Source organism: Natrix helvetica, assembly GCF_964273705.1.
Source record: "Natrix helvetica genome assembly, chromosome: 3".
Lineage (NCBI taxonomy): Eukaryota > Metazoa > Chordata > Lepidosauria > Squamata > Natricidae > Natrix > Natrix helvetica.
Genome location: NC_138549.1, coordinates 78,685,087 through 78,700,395, shown reverse-complemented (window position 1 = coordinate 78,700,395; position 15,309 = coordinate 78,685,087). Strand labels below are relative to the sequence as shown.

Below are 15,309 nucleotides of genomic sequence, written 5' to 3'. Positions count from 1 at the left end.
TTAATTTCACTGACAGTAAAGCCAAAATGCATTACCTCTGGAAAGTTTGAAAGAAAAGATCTGGAAGAATAATTATGATCTTGTGTAAAGATTAAGGATACAGAATCATATAAAGCATGGGTTTTCAAGCCTTTTTTACATCAGAGAACTGTTACAAACATCTTTGGAAACACTTATCAAGGGTGTGTGTACCGAGTGTCAACTGAGAAGCCTCATCACCCTTTCCCTTAGTGACTAAGGAAAGAGCTAGAGGGGAAAAAAAACTGCAAGAGAGTAAAATATTTGTTCCCCCTTAGTTTCATGGAACCCATTCAAATTCTTGCAAAATCCCAGTTTAAAAAAAACACCTAGTATAGAACTTTAATTTAGAAATTATTATAGGAAAGTTTCAGTTGTAAGAATAAAAAATCCTTTATGATAATTACAGTTTTCATATGATGCATTTAAATGTAAAAATGGGAAATGAACAAAACCCATTTGGCTGATAAAGCATATGCTGCTATGTTTGGTACTTGGCTGTTGTTTTTCAATAATCATAACCTACATTTTGGATGCAAACATCCTGAAAATAATATTAAAAACCAAGGAACTGATTCTTTGATACGTTGTTACACAAACCATATTTGTGATCTAAAGTAACAAGCTATGAGTTGTCTTGTAACATCTACTAAGTTTGTTTAGGCATATTTTTTAATATTATTCTATCGAATTTAAAGATGCTTGGCATATAGTGCATATATTCATGATTTTAAAGACAGGTCTTTATCCTATTTATAAATGGGTACGTTTATATTCATTTTATATATTCCATGATTTTTATATTTATAAGATCATGTAAAGGTCAATTTTATGAGACCAACTTAATGATTTTAGGATTTATAAAATATAAATTTATAAAATATAACTGACATGATAGAATTATACCATTGCTTTGTTTTCTAGTGAAAAAAGATTAAGAAGATTAAGGCTTGACTTAGACTCAGTAGTAATTATATAAATGAATCTACAGGAAATATACCTGTTTTTGTTTTGAATACAGTGACTTCATTTGCATGACATATTAGCAATAAAGGTCAGTAGATGAGTCTACTACTTTGTAAATTAGGTTTAGTTCTTTGTAATTCAAGATAGGGACTGTTTCAGATTCACTTAGAACAGTAGAGCTCAAGTTACAGAGCTCTTATATAGGTTCATTATCCAAATTCTACACTGATAGTTCATGCAAACAGTGATTTTTTATTCTAGTGTTGACCTAAAGTTATTTGTGCTTGCCCTGCAAATCTGGAATTGGAAACCAGAAATAAGATGTGCAGAAGATGTGAAAGCCGTGCTTTCCTATTTCTATCTATGTTCAAATAAGTCACATTTAATTAGAATATTAGTATAAGGTGCCAACATAATAAGAATTATTGTTTTTACAGTATTTTGTACTACTGTACTACAACACACTTTGTAATGCTGACTAGCTTAATTTTTTAATGTTACGTATTACTTTGTATGGGAATATTATTTTTAATGTAGTTCATTTCTAGTTAAAACCTTTCTTCTCTATTATTTCATTTTATCCCTAGTAATAATTTTTTTTCTTTTAGAACTAAAAGCATCAGTGTTTGATGACTGTAGAAAAGAAGAAGAATGGAAGGTAAGAAAAATTATTGAACTGGTTTATCTATGACTTATATAGTATATTTTAAAAATCATTTATTCAAGGTACATCTCAATATGTAACGGAAAATGTTAGTGGTAATTGGAAGTTTTTGTAGGAATGTAATGGGTCCATAGTTCTTTGGAGGAGGTCCTATGGTTATAACTGCTAATCATCTGCATTATTGATCACTTATTATGGCATCTTCATCAAGGTCTATAGGAATTACTCTGCTTGGGATAGTTTGCTAGAACTCCTATTGGATCTGCGCCTGGAGCTGTAGGGAGCAGTAGGAAGAACAGCAACACTGAGGTTGGCTGTAACGGTAGAATAGTGCTACAGTTGAAATTGTAGAATAGCTTCTGGCAGGGGCTGTTTGGAGATACATCTGTGAGAGTGACATCAGAGAAGAACCTTTTCTTCATAGCAGCATGGATGTGATTTGTTCCTGTGACACCTGATTGGCAGGGTAGATGGACTTCCTGGTAGAATTGTGTTCTTTCACTTGTGTTGACAGTTGAGAATTGTTGCAGGAGTTATCTGGTAGTTGTGTGAAAATACCATCCAGTATCTTGTGGCATGTCAGGATGCTTAAAGGACAGTCACCTTCTTATTCTGTCTGTATCTCAGGGTCCAGAAAGAAGAAGCAGTGATTTAATCTATTCCAATTCACAAGAGGAGCTGAAGAAGTTTGATCAGTCAACAGAAAAGGCCTTGAATAGTGCATAGTTGGGCTGAAGCTGTGCTATTCTGTCTCTTGGTGTATAAGGAAAAATTGGAAATTATTCCTGAAGGAATAGTATTTATCCCAATATACAAAAGGTCTTAACCCTACATGACTTTAAGGAGGTAATTAAGACCTGTCTCTTGAGATCAGGATGAATTAAATTCTAGTTGAGGAAGATTTCATTTCTGATTGCCATTTTAATAAAATATGTATTGACTGATTATGCTTTGCTCATCTTATTTATACACTGCCCATAGTCACTTGGTTTGAGTTGGGTGCCCCTATAAATGCTATAATAAACAAATAAATCAACTGGTTGGTAGGTAGTTCTTATTGAAGAACCACTTGTTTAACAGCATTCAAAGTTACAACGCCGCTGAATGATGAGAACTAATGATAGGTCCTTATACTTATAGCCATCCTAATGTCCCTGCATCATGTGATTATTATTTGTGACTTTTACTGCTGTTTTCTGACAAAGTCAATAGGGAAGGCAGCAGAAAGTTACAAATGGCAACCACATGACTGGGGGACACTGTGACTGCACAGGATTTATTTAACAATGGCAATTGGGACTGATGCAACTACCATCATAAGTTGTTATAGTCAGCTGAAGTCATTGAGGGGGGGGTCGTGCTTGGGTGTGCCACACCCATAATGCTGTGCATGTGACTGCCCCCGGGCATGTGCACATGACCAGTGCGAAACACACACACACATGCTTTTGGCACGCTTTTTTTGCCCTCTCCAGGCTCCAAAGGCTTTCTAGGAGCCTGGGGGAAGGTGAAAACAGCCTCCCCCGCCCCCCGGAGGCCCTCTGGAGGCTTTCCTGAAGGCTCCAGAGGGCAAAAAACAGTTACTTCCGGTTTGCTCATAGGGCTGTTTTTTTTGCCCTCCAGAGCCTTCAGGAAAGGCTCCTGAAGGTTCTGGAGAGTTGAAAACGGCCAAACCGGAAGTCTGTTCCTGAACTTACGGTTTGCCCTTAGGACCGCTTTTTCACACTCCGGAGGCTTCAAGAAAGCTTCAAAAAAGCCTCAAAAGAACACCGGTCAGCTGCCCAGTGCGTGCATGCATGCTGGAGCTGACAGGGCAATGCCTTGAATGCCCTATCAAATGGCTCCGCGTGCCACCTGTGGTAAGCGTGCCATAGGTTCACCATCAGGGGACTAGATATTTGTGTCAAGTAGTTATCTAATGTTTCTCTGTACAGGTAATCTTTGACTTTGACCAGTCATTTAATGACCCCAGTCACAACAGCTTCAGAACAGGTGCTTTTCAGCTCGTAAAGCACTTCCACCTGTCATAAGATATCATGCCAGCCCCTCCCCCCAGTCACATTTGGGATATTTGGCAACCTGTTTTCTTTTACAACCAGGTATTGAATGCCTGTGATTATGTAATTGCCATTTGCAAGAGTCTCTGCTGGCATCCCCAGAAAGTCAATTGGAAAGCGGGTAGAGAAGGTTTGCGGCAGGGTGACATTGGATCTGAGATTCATTCCTCCCAGTGTGCTAAGGGATTTCCTCTCCCTTTCTCTTGAAGGGAAGTGAAATCTTCCTGTGTGTTGAAAGAAAAAGACCTCAGAACTGGTGAAAAAACTGAATCCCAGGGAAGGCCAAAGTTCTGAGCCTTTCAAAATGTTGGCCTTCGGTAACATGCTGGCATTTGTTTACTTTTTCCCTTCCCCTCCGAAGGGGAAAACACTAATGAAGACCAGCATTAATGTTAGCCTTCCTTTCAGGGTGCGCTAGAGGAATTGACCTCAGATCTCGTGAAAATACTAGCAAATGCCATCATTCTTAGAATTGGCCTCCCCACTTTGCTCAAAGACCAAGATTCCTGGCCCAATTGTGGTTATAAATGGAAGGCTATGTGCAATTCAAGGCAAAATTAAACATGAATAGATTATTAAAATACAATATACAGACACCTAGATTTGGGGCAGCTGTTGAATTACTGGAGTGAGGTACATCTACATAGATATCTGAAGGGAAGTCCAGATGCTTAGTTTGGAAGAGTGTCAAGTCTTTTATATGAAGTAAAGTAAACAAAGATGTAGTAGTTATTACAGATACTAATGCCAAAAAAATATAACATAATTCAATTTATTGTGTGGCAAACACTCAATGTATTTATTTTGTAAATTAAAACATTTTAACCAAACAAATGAAGTATACCTTTAAGATGTATACTCTTTTGAAACAGAACAGCTGGTTTTTACTTAAATAGCTGGATAGCATGGTAAGCCAAATTCAGTCAATCCAGGGTTGTGTGTTTTTTTTGTTGTTCACTAAATGGAATATACAGATTTAATTTTACTTCTTCCATGGTAACAATATATTTGTTTCTGGACCCAATCATGGCATTCGCTTTTATTTTTAAAAATTTGGACCAGGATTGTTGATACATGACCTAATCTTTCACATGCATGCATCCAAGCATCTAAAATCTGTTTTATTATTGTCCAACATAAACATGAATTAAATTGGCATGGGACTGAGTATTCTGATACAATGCCACAGTTGTGAAATCACAGTTGAGAGACCCACATGATTCCATTGTATTTGAATCTACTTTTACTTTTTCTTAGTAATAGAATCTGAGTTGGTGGATCTTTAAAGCAAATATATTCATTAATTTGCTCTTGTGAGACATGAAATTACAGTTTATTTTTATAGTGTTTCTTTAATGTAATCCTGCTGTTGGATACACATTGGTTTCATTTGCGCATTATGCTAAAGCAAAGATTTATCCATGATTTGTTGAATAAAGTTTTGTTGTCTGGATTGTATAATACATTAAATCCATATTATGGTTTAGCATAACGTATGAATCCAGCTAGCATTATTAAATTTATATGTTGCCCATCTTGCTATCAAGAACTGTTTAAATACTGTAGATTATGTACTTGTATTATATACACTTGAGGAATTAAATGTTTGGTGTATACATTTTGCTTCTGTATAAGGTACATGAGTGAAAGATTTAGTAGTTGAAATTGACTTCAGTGTAAGCTCATTCTAATATTGATAGTAGATGTAATGAGAGGTGATAATATCCTTGAGGAATATGAGAAAGAGCCATAGCCAAGGCAACGGTCAGATAATTGATATGGCATTCTGGCATTGTAATCCTGTAATGAAAAGTATTTTTAATATTCATGACTTTGTTGTTCAAGTTCACTCAACCTCAAAGTTACCAAAATGTAATTTGAAGTCTAACATGGTATTCAGTTGTCTGAACTATTGATTTGATTTTTACTTTTATTTATGAAGATAATTCTTCTAGATGACTTTACTACTAAGCTGCTGTCATCTTGTGGTAAAATGACAGACCTACTTGCAGAAGGAATAACTGGTAAGTATCTGCTAAGCAGAATTAATCATCTTGGCATAGTTTTTGCCAGTTAATACATTTGCAAAATAAAAACTGTATTCACTTATTTTAAATAATTATATTAAGAATTATAAATAGAAAGAATAAAAGCTAATAAAAATGAAAGGAGATTGATATTAAAAAAAGAAAAAAGACCAAAAAGAAAGGGAAAACAAAAACAATGTCCCCCTTCATACCAACAAGTAAAATAATGTTAATAGCTTTAAATGCAACATAAACTCTTTTTATCACATAACTCATCTCTTAACAACAAAAGGTCAAAAATCTTGTCATTTCTTCTTTATCAGCAAAAATCTAGTAAGAGAAACCAGATATAGCTAATTTGATATTTTAACTTTGATTGAATAAGCCAACCTTTTATTCCTTCCCTGAATTTTTAAGAATCTTAATTTTTAACCCCTTCAATAAGAGTCTCAGAATTTGCTTTTTGTTCATCTTTTTTTAAACTAAAAATCTTTGAAAATTTTAATAGGCTTCTTTGTTCGTACAATAAATAAAACTTGTTCTTTCGCACTTTTTTGGTCTCTTTTCATAAAATTCTTCAAGATCGTAACTGTACTGTTTTGTAGATACAGTAAGAAAAAGCTATCCAAATCATTGTTTTAATTTAATAGTTCTACATTTCCCTTAAGGGAATAAGACATTTGTTACTTTTGTTTCAGTATTTGGTACATCTTTCTCCATGTCCTTTCCATTGGTTTAAGCCCACCTTCAAATTAATTTCAAAATTAATTGTTGTACCTTGTTCCTCTGTAGTTTCATTGGTACATGTACTGTCTATCATATCAAGTAATTTTGCAGACCAGTCTTCAAAAACATCTATTAAGGATTTTCGTTCCTTTTTAAAATTTATTTGTAAACAATACAAATTTATTACTGTATATCTCTCGTGTCAAACTTTCTAGGTTTTCCATTATCATGTTTTTTCTCTAAAAAACCCCAATCTTCATTTCCCACAGGAATGATTCTTCTAATAAATTCAAAACTATGATTCAAAATCCATATGGACCGTTAATTTGTTGTTAACTTTTCAAACTCCATATTCTAAATTTCCTTGCTGGTAATCAAAAAAAAAACAAAAAACTAGAGCTTTTAAAAACATATTGAAACCATATTTCTTCCAGAAGACAACTCACCTAATGAACAGAGTGAAACCTTGCCAATTTGAAAGGCCTTAATCTTTTCAGTACAATTTAAAAAATCCAAAAGTGAAGAAAGAAATGGATTTGGATTGGATTTGGATTTATTGGATTTATATGCCGCCCTTCTCCCAAAGGACTCAGGGCGGCGTACAACGTTAAAAAACACATATCACAAAAGTTAAAAGGAAATTAGATAAGTATCCAAAAAACCAAACCCAATTAATATAACAATAACATTTTAAAAATTAGATAAAATTAACAGGCCAGGCCGGCTTGCTGGAAAAGCCAACTTTTTAGGGCGCGTCGGAAGGACCGGAGGTCAGGGATTATACGAAGCTCCAGGGGCAGCTCATTCCAGAGGGAAAGTGCTCCCACAGAGAAGGCTCTCCCCCTGCAGGTCGCCAGCCGACACTGTCTGGCCGACGGCACCCTGAGGAGGCTAACACTGTGGCATCACACTGGATGGTGGGAGGCTACTGGTGGCAGTAGGTGGTCTCGCAGGTACCCTGGGCCTAAGCCATTGAGCGCTTTAAAGGTCATAATTAGTACCTTGAATTGCACCCAGAAAACAACCGGCAACCAGTGCAGGCCGCCTAAAAGGGGTGTAACATGGGAGCACCTAGGTACCCCCATGATAACCCGCGCGGCTGCATTCTGAAGCTTTATGTCCTTAAAAGGGTGGATTATGGTATAGGATTGATGTAATCCTCAATTCCTAGCCACTCAATTCATAAGCCAGCTGTAAAATAACAGTCCCTGCAGCAGTGACGTGCAGTCAGGTGAGGCAAGTGAGGCACAGCCTAACCTCTCATCATCAGGGCAGCGAGTCATTCGATGGGAAACTTGCCTTTTGGAGGAATGACCCAGCTTGGCTCCCGCTTTCAATCTGCCGCCCAACGACCGAACGGAGAAGCGAAGAGGCAGGAGAGGCAAAGCAGGAGCCAAGCCGAGTCATTCCTTCCAAGAGGCAAGTTTCCTATCGAATGACTCGCTGCCCTAGACTCGAGGCTCCAGTCCAGCCTGCGGTGCTTGCAGGACTCCCAAGCTCGGCACCAGACAGCCGCCGCGAGAGAGGCCGGCCAGATTGCCCGGGCGGCGGCAGAGGTTCCCTTTGTTCTTTTGGGTGCGGGAAGCGGGGGGGGTAGAGGCTTCTTGCACTCCGTCCACTCCCCATCTGCGCTGCCCTCGCCCAACAAGCGCACCCTGGATTCCGCGCAGCTCTGGCAGGCGGTGCCGTGGCCAAATCCCAGGGCGGAGGGCGGCAGGTCACAACTGAGCGTGCCTGACTGTGGAATTCTGGGAGTTGAAGTCCACAAGTTAAAAAAATTGCTGCCTCACAAGCTGTAAACCTCACCACACGTCACTGCCCTGCAGTCTATTCACAAGGAATAGCTATCTGGAGTCACATCTAGTGATTTTTCCTTCCTCCAGAGAGGTTTTAGCAATCTGGATCCAGCATCCAGTTCCAATTCTCAATTTTTTAAAAAATCTAGCAATTTATACCTTAGTTCATCTTGTATATTAGTCTATTGCATATGTTAGTATTTTAAAGATAGCATGCAAATGTAACTCTTATAATTAATATCTTATTTTGCAGCCGTGGAGAATGTTTACAAAAACCGTGAGCCAGTCCCTCATCTGAAAGCCATTTATTTTATTACGCCTACAGCAAAGGTTAGTTTCCAGAAGAATAATTTTTCAGGATTCTTTATTTATTCTGTTTTAAGGCAAGCCAAAAAAAAAAAAAAACCACCAACCCACGGGCAAGAAATGTGTAGGCAGTTAATTGAATTTTTTTTGTAATGCAAGGAAAGAGGGTGCTAAACATAGTTTTAGTCAAAGCATATCACAGTATGGTAGCCATTTCCAAGATCTATCACTTGACTCAAGTCCCATACACTTCCTATGGAGGGGACTTCTCAGCAGTAGCTGGAGTATGTCTAGGTTGGATGGACAAGTTCTAAAAACCTTGCCTAATGTTACTAGTGCTTTGCCATATGTCTGTTTCTCCTTATTTTATGTAGGGATCATGGCATTACATTATGGTTACATATTTATATACTTGCTGACTGATGGCTTAAGTTCCAGTTTAAGGTCTATTCAAGGCTAGTTCTTTCTTGACAATATGTTTAGATTCAGAAGTTTGTAAACATAGATTAGTATAGGATGATATTTCTTTTTGCATCCCCTACATACATTATTTATTTGTTTGCTGTAGAGTCATAGACTCTATATTCTTAACCTTGCAGCAGGTGTACAGTTTTCTAATTCCCATCATGTGCTGATTACATAGAATAATGTAGAAGACCTGCCATTAAGGAGAGAACTGATAGAATTTAAGGCCATTTAAAAAAAAATATGTTGATTTTCTATTTGTGACAGATGTCTGATTTCAAGCCCATGCTAAATCCTACACATAATGCTAGATTTAATTATCCCTATAGATGCCTTTCAGCTATGCCTTCCAACTTTTTTTTCATGATTCAGTCTGTAGATGGACTTATAAATGACTTTGCAAGTAAATCATCCAGCAAGTACAAAGCAGCCTATGTCTACTTCACTGACTGTAAGTATTTACAGATTGAAAAAATAATTGATCTTCAATTATAACTGTTAGTGTAAATGAGAGAAGGCATTTTAATTTAACTGTTAAAATTGGGTGAGGGTGATTAAAACAAGGAACATTTAGCTATTTATAGACTGTCAGGGTGGTAGTAGATTAATTATTGGAGCTTCATATGACACTGAAGAAATTATTTTATTTGGGAAATCTAAACAATACTAGCATGAGTCATAAGGGTTTGCCTGTTAGCTTGGAACAATAGTTGCATGCAGAAGAATTTACTTTCGTTTTCTACACATATCTGCTGACTTGGTGAGCTATTTTGATGGAATTCTCTCTAATGAAAAAACAGTATTGGCTACATTGGGCTACAATTAGGATATGAAATTGTCTGACAAACCATAATATTCCAGTATGAAAATAATTGATTAAATATTTTAGTCTGCAAATTGGCCTGTTTTGTTTTTAAACTACAAGTAGTCCTTCACTTAGGACCACAATAGAGTCTGGAATTTTGTAGTCGTTGCAGTCATAAGTTGGGACACTATATGACTGGACTTGATTTTACAACTGTTTTTAAGGCAATTGTTAAGCTTTTTACCATAGTCATTAAGCAATTGACGTGTCATAAATCAAAAGCCAGGCTATTGAAATATATTTTTTGCAAGAAAATGGCAAAGAATGTTGCAAAACATGATCATGTGACCACAGTATATGGTAACTGGTAATAAATGCGGGTTGCCAAGTACCCAAAATGTGATCACATATTTTTATAGGTGGTATGGCGGTCGTATTTTCAGTGATGGGTTGTATATAACTTTTTTCAAGTCCATCATAACTTCACTCATTAAGCAACTTTTTGTAAGTCAAGAAAGATCTGTAGTTTGCAACTATGTATGGAATATTTTGCATAACTGAAAGTAGCTATGGAAAAATGCAAGATATTTTCAAGAGATATTTCAGTATTTTTAACTGATAGGGTAATGCATTTTACTTGTTGCAGAAAAACTGAAAACATGTAATATATATATTTCCCATTTTAGTTTGTGATGACAAACTTTTCAATAAAATGAAGTCATCTTGTTCAAAAGCTATCAGAAGATGCAAAGAAATTAATATTAACTTCATTCCTAATGAATCTCAGGTAAAGTTAATACTCTAATTCTCTATTTTATTTTTAAATGTTATACCATACATTGCAAAACATTAAATGTAGGTAAATTAATTGCTTTGAGGTGAGAGCGTATATTTTTGCAAGACTACAAAATAATGTAAAATTGTGAAAAATATATGAAGTTACTCAAATCACATCTGTAGATCTATTTTTCCCATAAAAACACATTTTAACATTATACAAAACTAATTAAATGGTTTCCTTATGTTTCTTTTAGAACTTTTTTAAGATTACAGGGTGGAAGTATTGTATAGACAACATCTCTCTTCCCTGGCCCTCTCCCAATTTTTCATTAGCTGAAAAACAATGGCTAATTAGGGATTGGTAAATGTATTTACATAGTGATAGAAGCAATTATTTCACTGGGCTTGTTTTCAAGGTCAGCTGTGTTATTTTGTGGCCTTAACATGCATTTTGTTTACTAGAAAACCTAACAGAGTTTTTATGTCTATGTTTTTTTTAAACTAGAACTGCAAAAGAGTGGTTCTTATTTGGCATACATATTCTTTAAATTTAATATTTGTCTATACTTATTCCAAGGAACTCAGAGTATTATATTACTATAGTTGCCCACCTATTTTGTTTTCACAACAATTTTTGAGTTGCAAAAGAGTGATTGACCTACAATTAACTTGTGAGAGTTTTCCCTGTGAATGGAATGTTAGATCCTGCTTTTAGTATATGTTTCAATTACTAAACACAAATCTCTTGACAGTGAGGATTAATGCATTAGTGAAAATAGTATGTTTTCTGAAAATATTTGGCTTATGATTATCCCTAGAGTAAAGTTATTGGCATAGTTTACCAATATTGTAATTATGAATCAGATGAAATACAGTTAAGTGTAAAAACAATGCTGGTGATAACTGAAGAACCTTTTTAAGAATCTCAGTTGTACTTGAGTGTACCAAAGATGTTTTGAATATAATAACCCAGCTGTAATATATCAACCAGAATGCCTTATTTCAGTGCCCAGAGGTCTGATTTAACTTTTAGAAGATTCAGCTGTTGTGGACTTTGAGACTGCTAAAGGAGGGGCATTTTGGACTCATACTCTAGCTCCTGTTTGAGGAGCAGATGGCAAACATAGCTGGGAGAGTCTTGGCACAAATCGACCTTTTGCATCACTTGCACTCATTCTTGAATGAGAAGGCTCAGCTCATGTTCATTCAAGCTTTAGTAACTTCCTAATTGCATTACTGTAGTGCAGTCTACACAGGGCTGCCCTTGAAAGGTATTCAGAAACTCCACCTATTCAAAATGTAGGAGTGCATGCAATCTCGGGTGCATCAAGGCTCACCCATGTGACCTCACTGCTAAAGTGATGCCTCCCAGTATGCATCTCAATTCAATTTAAGGTGCCAGTTATCACCTTTAAAGTCCTGCACAGCATGGATCCAGGCTACTTGTCTGTCTCTAGTGGTCTTAGGCTGTCATGCCAGATTTAAAAGATAGCCATGCTCTGGATCCTTCTCTGAAATAATTTTCTAATGGGCCTCAGGAAATGTGCTTCTTTTGTCACGGTGCCTTTCTCCATGAAATCTATATGGTCCAGATCCTATTGGCCTTCCATAAGACCTGGCTTTCCCCCCCAGGTATTAGTACCAGTATATTAGCAAGAGTGTAAGATGTATATTTTGGTATTGTGAGTTCTTCTTTGCTTGGGACCATTTGTCAGCCACTTAGATTTTTCTTTAAAAAATATCCGTAATAGAGTTTGTCTTTCTCTTGTACTTTTGACCTATATTTCTCCTATACATTTGACCTATATTTCTCCTGCATGTTTGACATACATTTCTTTAATATTTTTGACAATGTATAGACCAACAGGCTGTAACAAAACTGTTTCTTGATTTAGGTATTTACTCTTGATGTCCCAAATGCATTCTACCGCTGTTATAGTCCCAACATAGAGAAAACAAATGATAATATAATGGAACAAATTGCTGAGCAAATTGTTACCTTATGTGCTACTCTAGAAGAAAATCCAGGAGTCAGATATAAAAAGTAAGTCTGGAAACACTGTTTTTATACCATTGAGGGTTTATTGAGGGTTATGTTAGCTTAATATAAATGGAATTCCATGCCTAAGCAATCTGGAAATTAAGTATATTATTTTGAAATGTGAAAAGGATCTTAAATTTCTTTATGCATTTGTTAAACTTCTACACCACTGCTATCAAAATCTACTGAATGTGCGGGAGATTGAGTTCTATTATCAAGTTATAATGTAAATTAAAAGCTTTTATTTTTGACTATCAGGAAATTCAGGACTAGTTGAGGTCAGGGAGAGTTTTGAACCAAAAGCAAAATATTGGGTGGAAGTGTTAATTCAGATTCCTAGGTTTCTGATGGCATCTTACCACTCATTAACATTTTTTGTTTTCCAAGTTGTAAGGTAGAAAAATGTGTCATCCTAGTCAAGTGGTTGATGAATATTGTTTCTATGCCTAATTCCATCCTTTCAACTCACCTGATTAACAGCAAATAGCTACAGTTCAATAGCAGAGCAGTTGACATTTACTGGTAGTTCGCAACTTGTCACATTCATTCAATGACCATTCAAAATTATGAATGAACAAAGGGAGTTATGATCCTAGCCTGAAGTTACAGCAGCTGCAGCACCTCCATGAACACGTGTTAAAAATTCAGACACTTAATAGTGTGCTTGTCCTTATGACTGCAAGGGCGTTGCAACGCCTGCATGCTTATTTCTGTCCCATCTAGGCACCTTGCACAGTGATACTCAGCAGTAGCAGCATTTGTCTATGCTTCCCAGCTGACTTTCACCACCTCAGTCCATTCTCCAAGCTGATGATCCTTTCCCTCTGCAAGTGGGCTTCCGTTTCCCTTGGCAACTCGGCTTTTCTTACTTTTTGCAAGTAGGCATCCCTTTCTTCTGCAATTAGAAACTTTCTGGTCTTTCCCAGTTCTTGAAAAAATGGGATGGGTGGCTTGGAGAACAATAGGAAACTTGTTCTTGTGTTGCTTTAAAAGCCTCATTCCCCATATTGCGTGCGCCCCATTTCTTCTGCACATTGTGAGGGCTTAAAATGGGATGCCTCCTAGCAAAAAGTAAGTAAGCCTTCTTCCAGAGGGGAAAAAAGCCGGCTTGGAGAACAACTTAAGACAATGAAGGTCAGCTGAGCAGTTGGAATTGCTGCCACTTGTGCTACTATATAGAGTGGCTAGCAGAGATGGGGGGAAGTGCTCCTTACTTGAGACTTTTTCCATTTGACAACCCAGGAGATAGCTTGCAAATCACAATTAGGCATGCCCGGTTTGCAGTTATTGAACAAGGCAGCCGTTGGGTGCCTAACCACAATGATTTACAACCGTAATTCCAGGCTCAATTGTGTTCATAAGTCAAGGGCTACCTGTATGCACTGTAGATTTCCCCAACTGTTACCTTTCAAATAAGGGGTAAATTTCCAATTTAAATTTGAATAGGACCAATCTGTACAGTCCACATTGGCTTAAAGCAATCTCCAGTGCATAAATATGTAGTTTTTTGAATTTCTGCAGGACTGAGTGGATGCTTTTTTAAAGATCCATTAATTAGCTAATAATGTTAAAGATAAATATTTGCATTCTTTTTCTTTTCAGTAAACCTTTGGATAATGCCAGCAAGCTTGCTCAGCTAGTTGAAAAAAAGCTTGAAAACTATTACAAAATTGATGAGCGAGGTCAAGTAAAGGTAAGGGTGAAAGCTCAGTTTTCTCTCAAACGATAATAGATAGCTTCTTTCTCTCAATCTTTTGGAAGTATAGCTGGGCAAGAAAAGTGCTATTACTGCAGCAGTTTTTATTAAATTGTTTTGAAATATACTCTTAGAAAGGAGTTTTTGCTCTTCTATCAGTGGAATGTGACAATTACTCATGGTTAAGAAGCTGCAAAAAAAGAAGAAAAAAAGCAAGAAAAAACAACAAGCGGGGGAAAAACATAATTGCTCTGTTAAGACTAAGTAACTTCTGCATACAATTGCTGTTTCAATAAAAAACTGACTTGGGGGATAGCACCATTCTTTCAATGGAAGAACGTACAAGTGTTCTTCATAGAGAACGGAATAGCGTATCAAATCCTGTCCTCTCTGAATATTATTTTCATTAGCGTGTTGTGGGTGGTAAAGGAACATTTTGGTTTTGCTGTCTGATGCTTCTTTTTTTTTTTTGTAAAAAGTTTTACTGGTTTTAAAAACATTTATGGGAAAAAGGTAATAGGGTACATAGAAAATTTTAGTAGCTTCCATGTTGGCAGTAGAAATCCCCCCCCCCCCCAATCTCACACTTTTACAATTTTAAAAATAACATGTAAAAGATAGCATAAACAGAATTCTTACTTTATATCAGTGCTTCTCAATTATTTTCTGTCATGCCCCCCCTAGGAAGAAGAAAACATTTCGCGCGCCCCGCGCAACTGTAAATAGTATCATTTGTCTATAAAATTGTTATAAGTACACCTCTGCATAACACTGTATCCTTATTAACGTATAAGAGAATAAAAAAAGAAAGAAATGTGGATCAATTTACAACAAAGAATAGCTTTATTAACTGTAGCAGAAAAGATTAAAGGAGCACAGGATTTAAAGGAACACAATATTAAAAAAAACTTTAACCTGCAAAACAAAAATATATAAAATAATTTGAGCTGAGCCCCCCTTTA

General features: G+C 36.5%; 1 protein-coding gene across 1 annotated transcript in view; it reads left to right on the top strand.

The window, feature by feature from the left end:
- The window catches only part of STXBP3 (syntaxin binding protein 3), a 33,311-nt gene that overhangs the window by 2,302 nt on the left and 15,700 nt on the right, over positions 1-15,309 (top strand). The window contains exons 2-8 of the mRNA XM_081946874.1: positions 1,593-1,642; positions 5,648-5,729; positions 8,508-8,584; positions 9,398-9,476; positions 10,517-10,617; positions 12,506-12,654; positions 14,254-14,344. Of these exons, the coding sequence (XP_081803000.1) occupies positions 1,593-1,642; positions 5,648-5,729; positions 8,508-8,584; positions 9,398-9,476; positions 10,517-10,617; positions 12,506-12,654; positions 14,254-14,344 (629 nt within the window). The remainder of the gene's footprint in view (positions 1-1,592; positions 1,643-5,647; positions 5,730-8,507; positions 8,585-9,397; positions 9,477-10,516; positions 10,618-12,505; positions 12,655-14,253; positions 14,345-15,309) is intronic.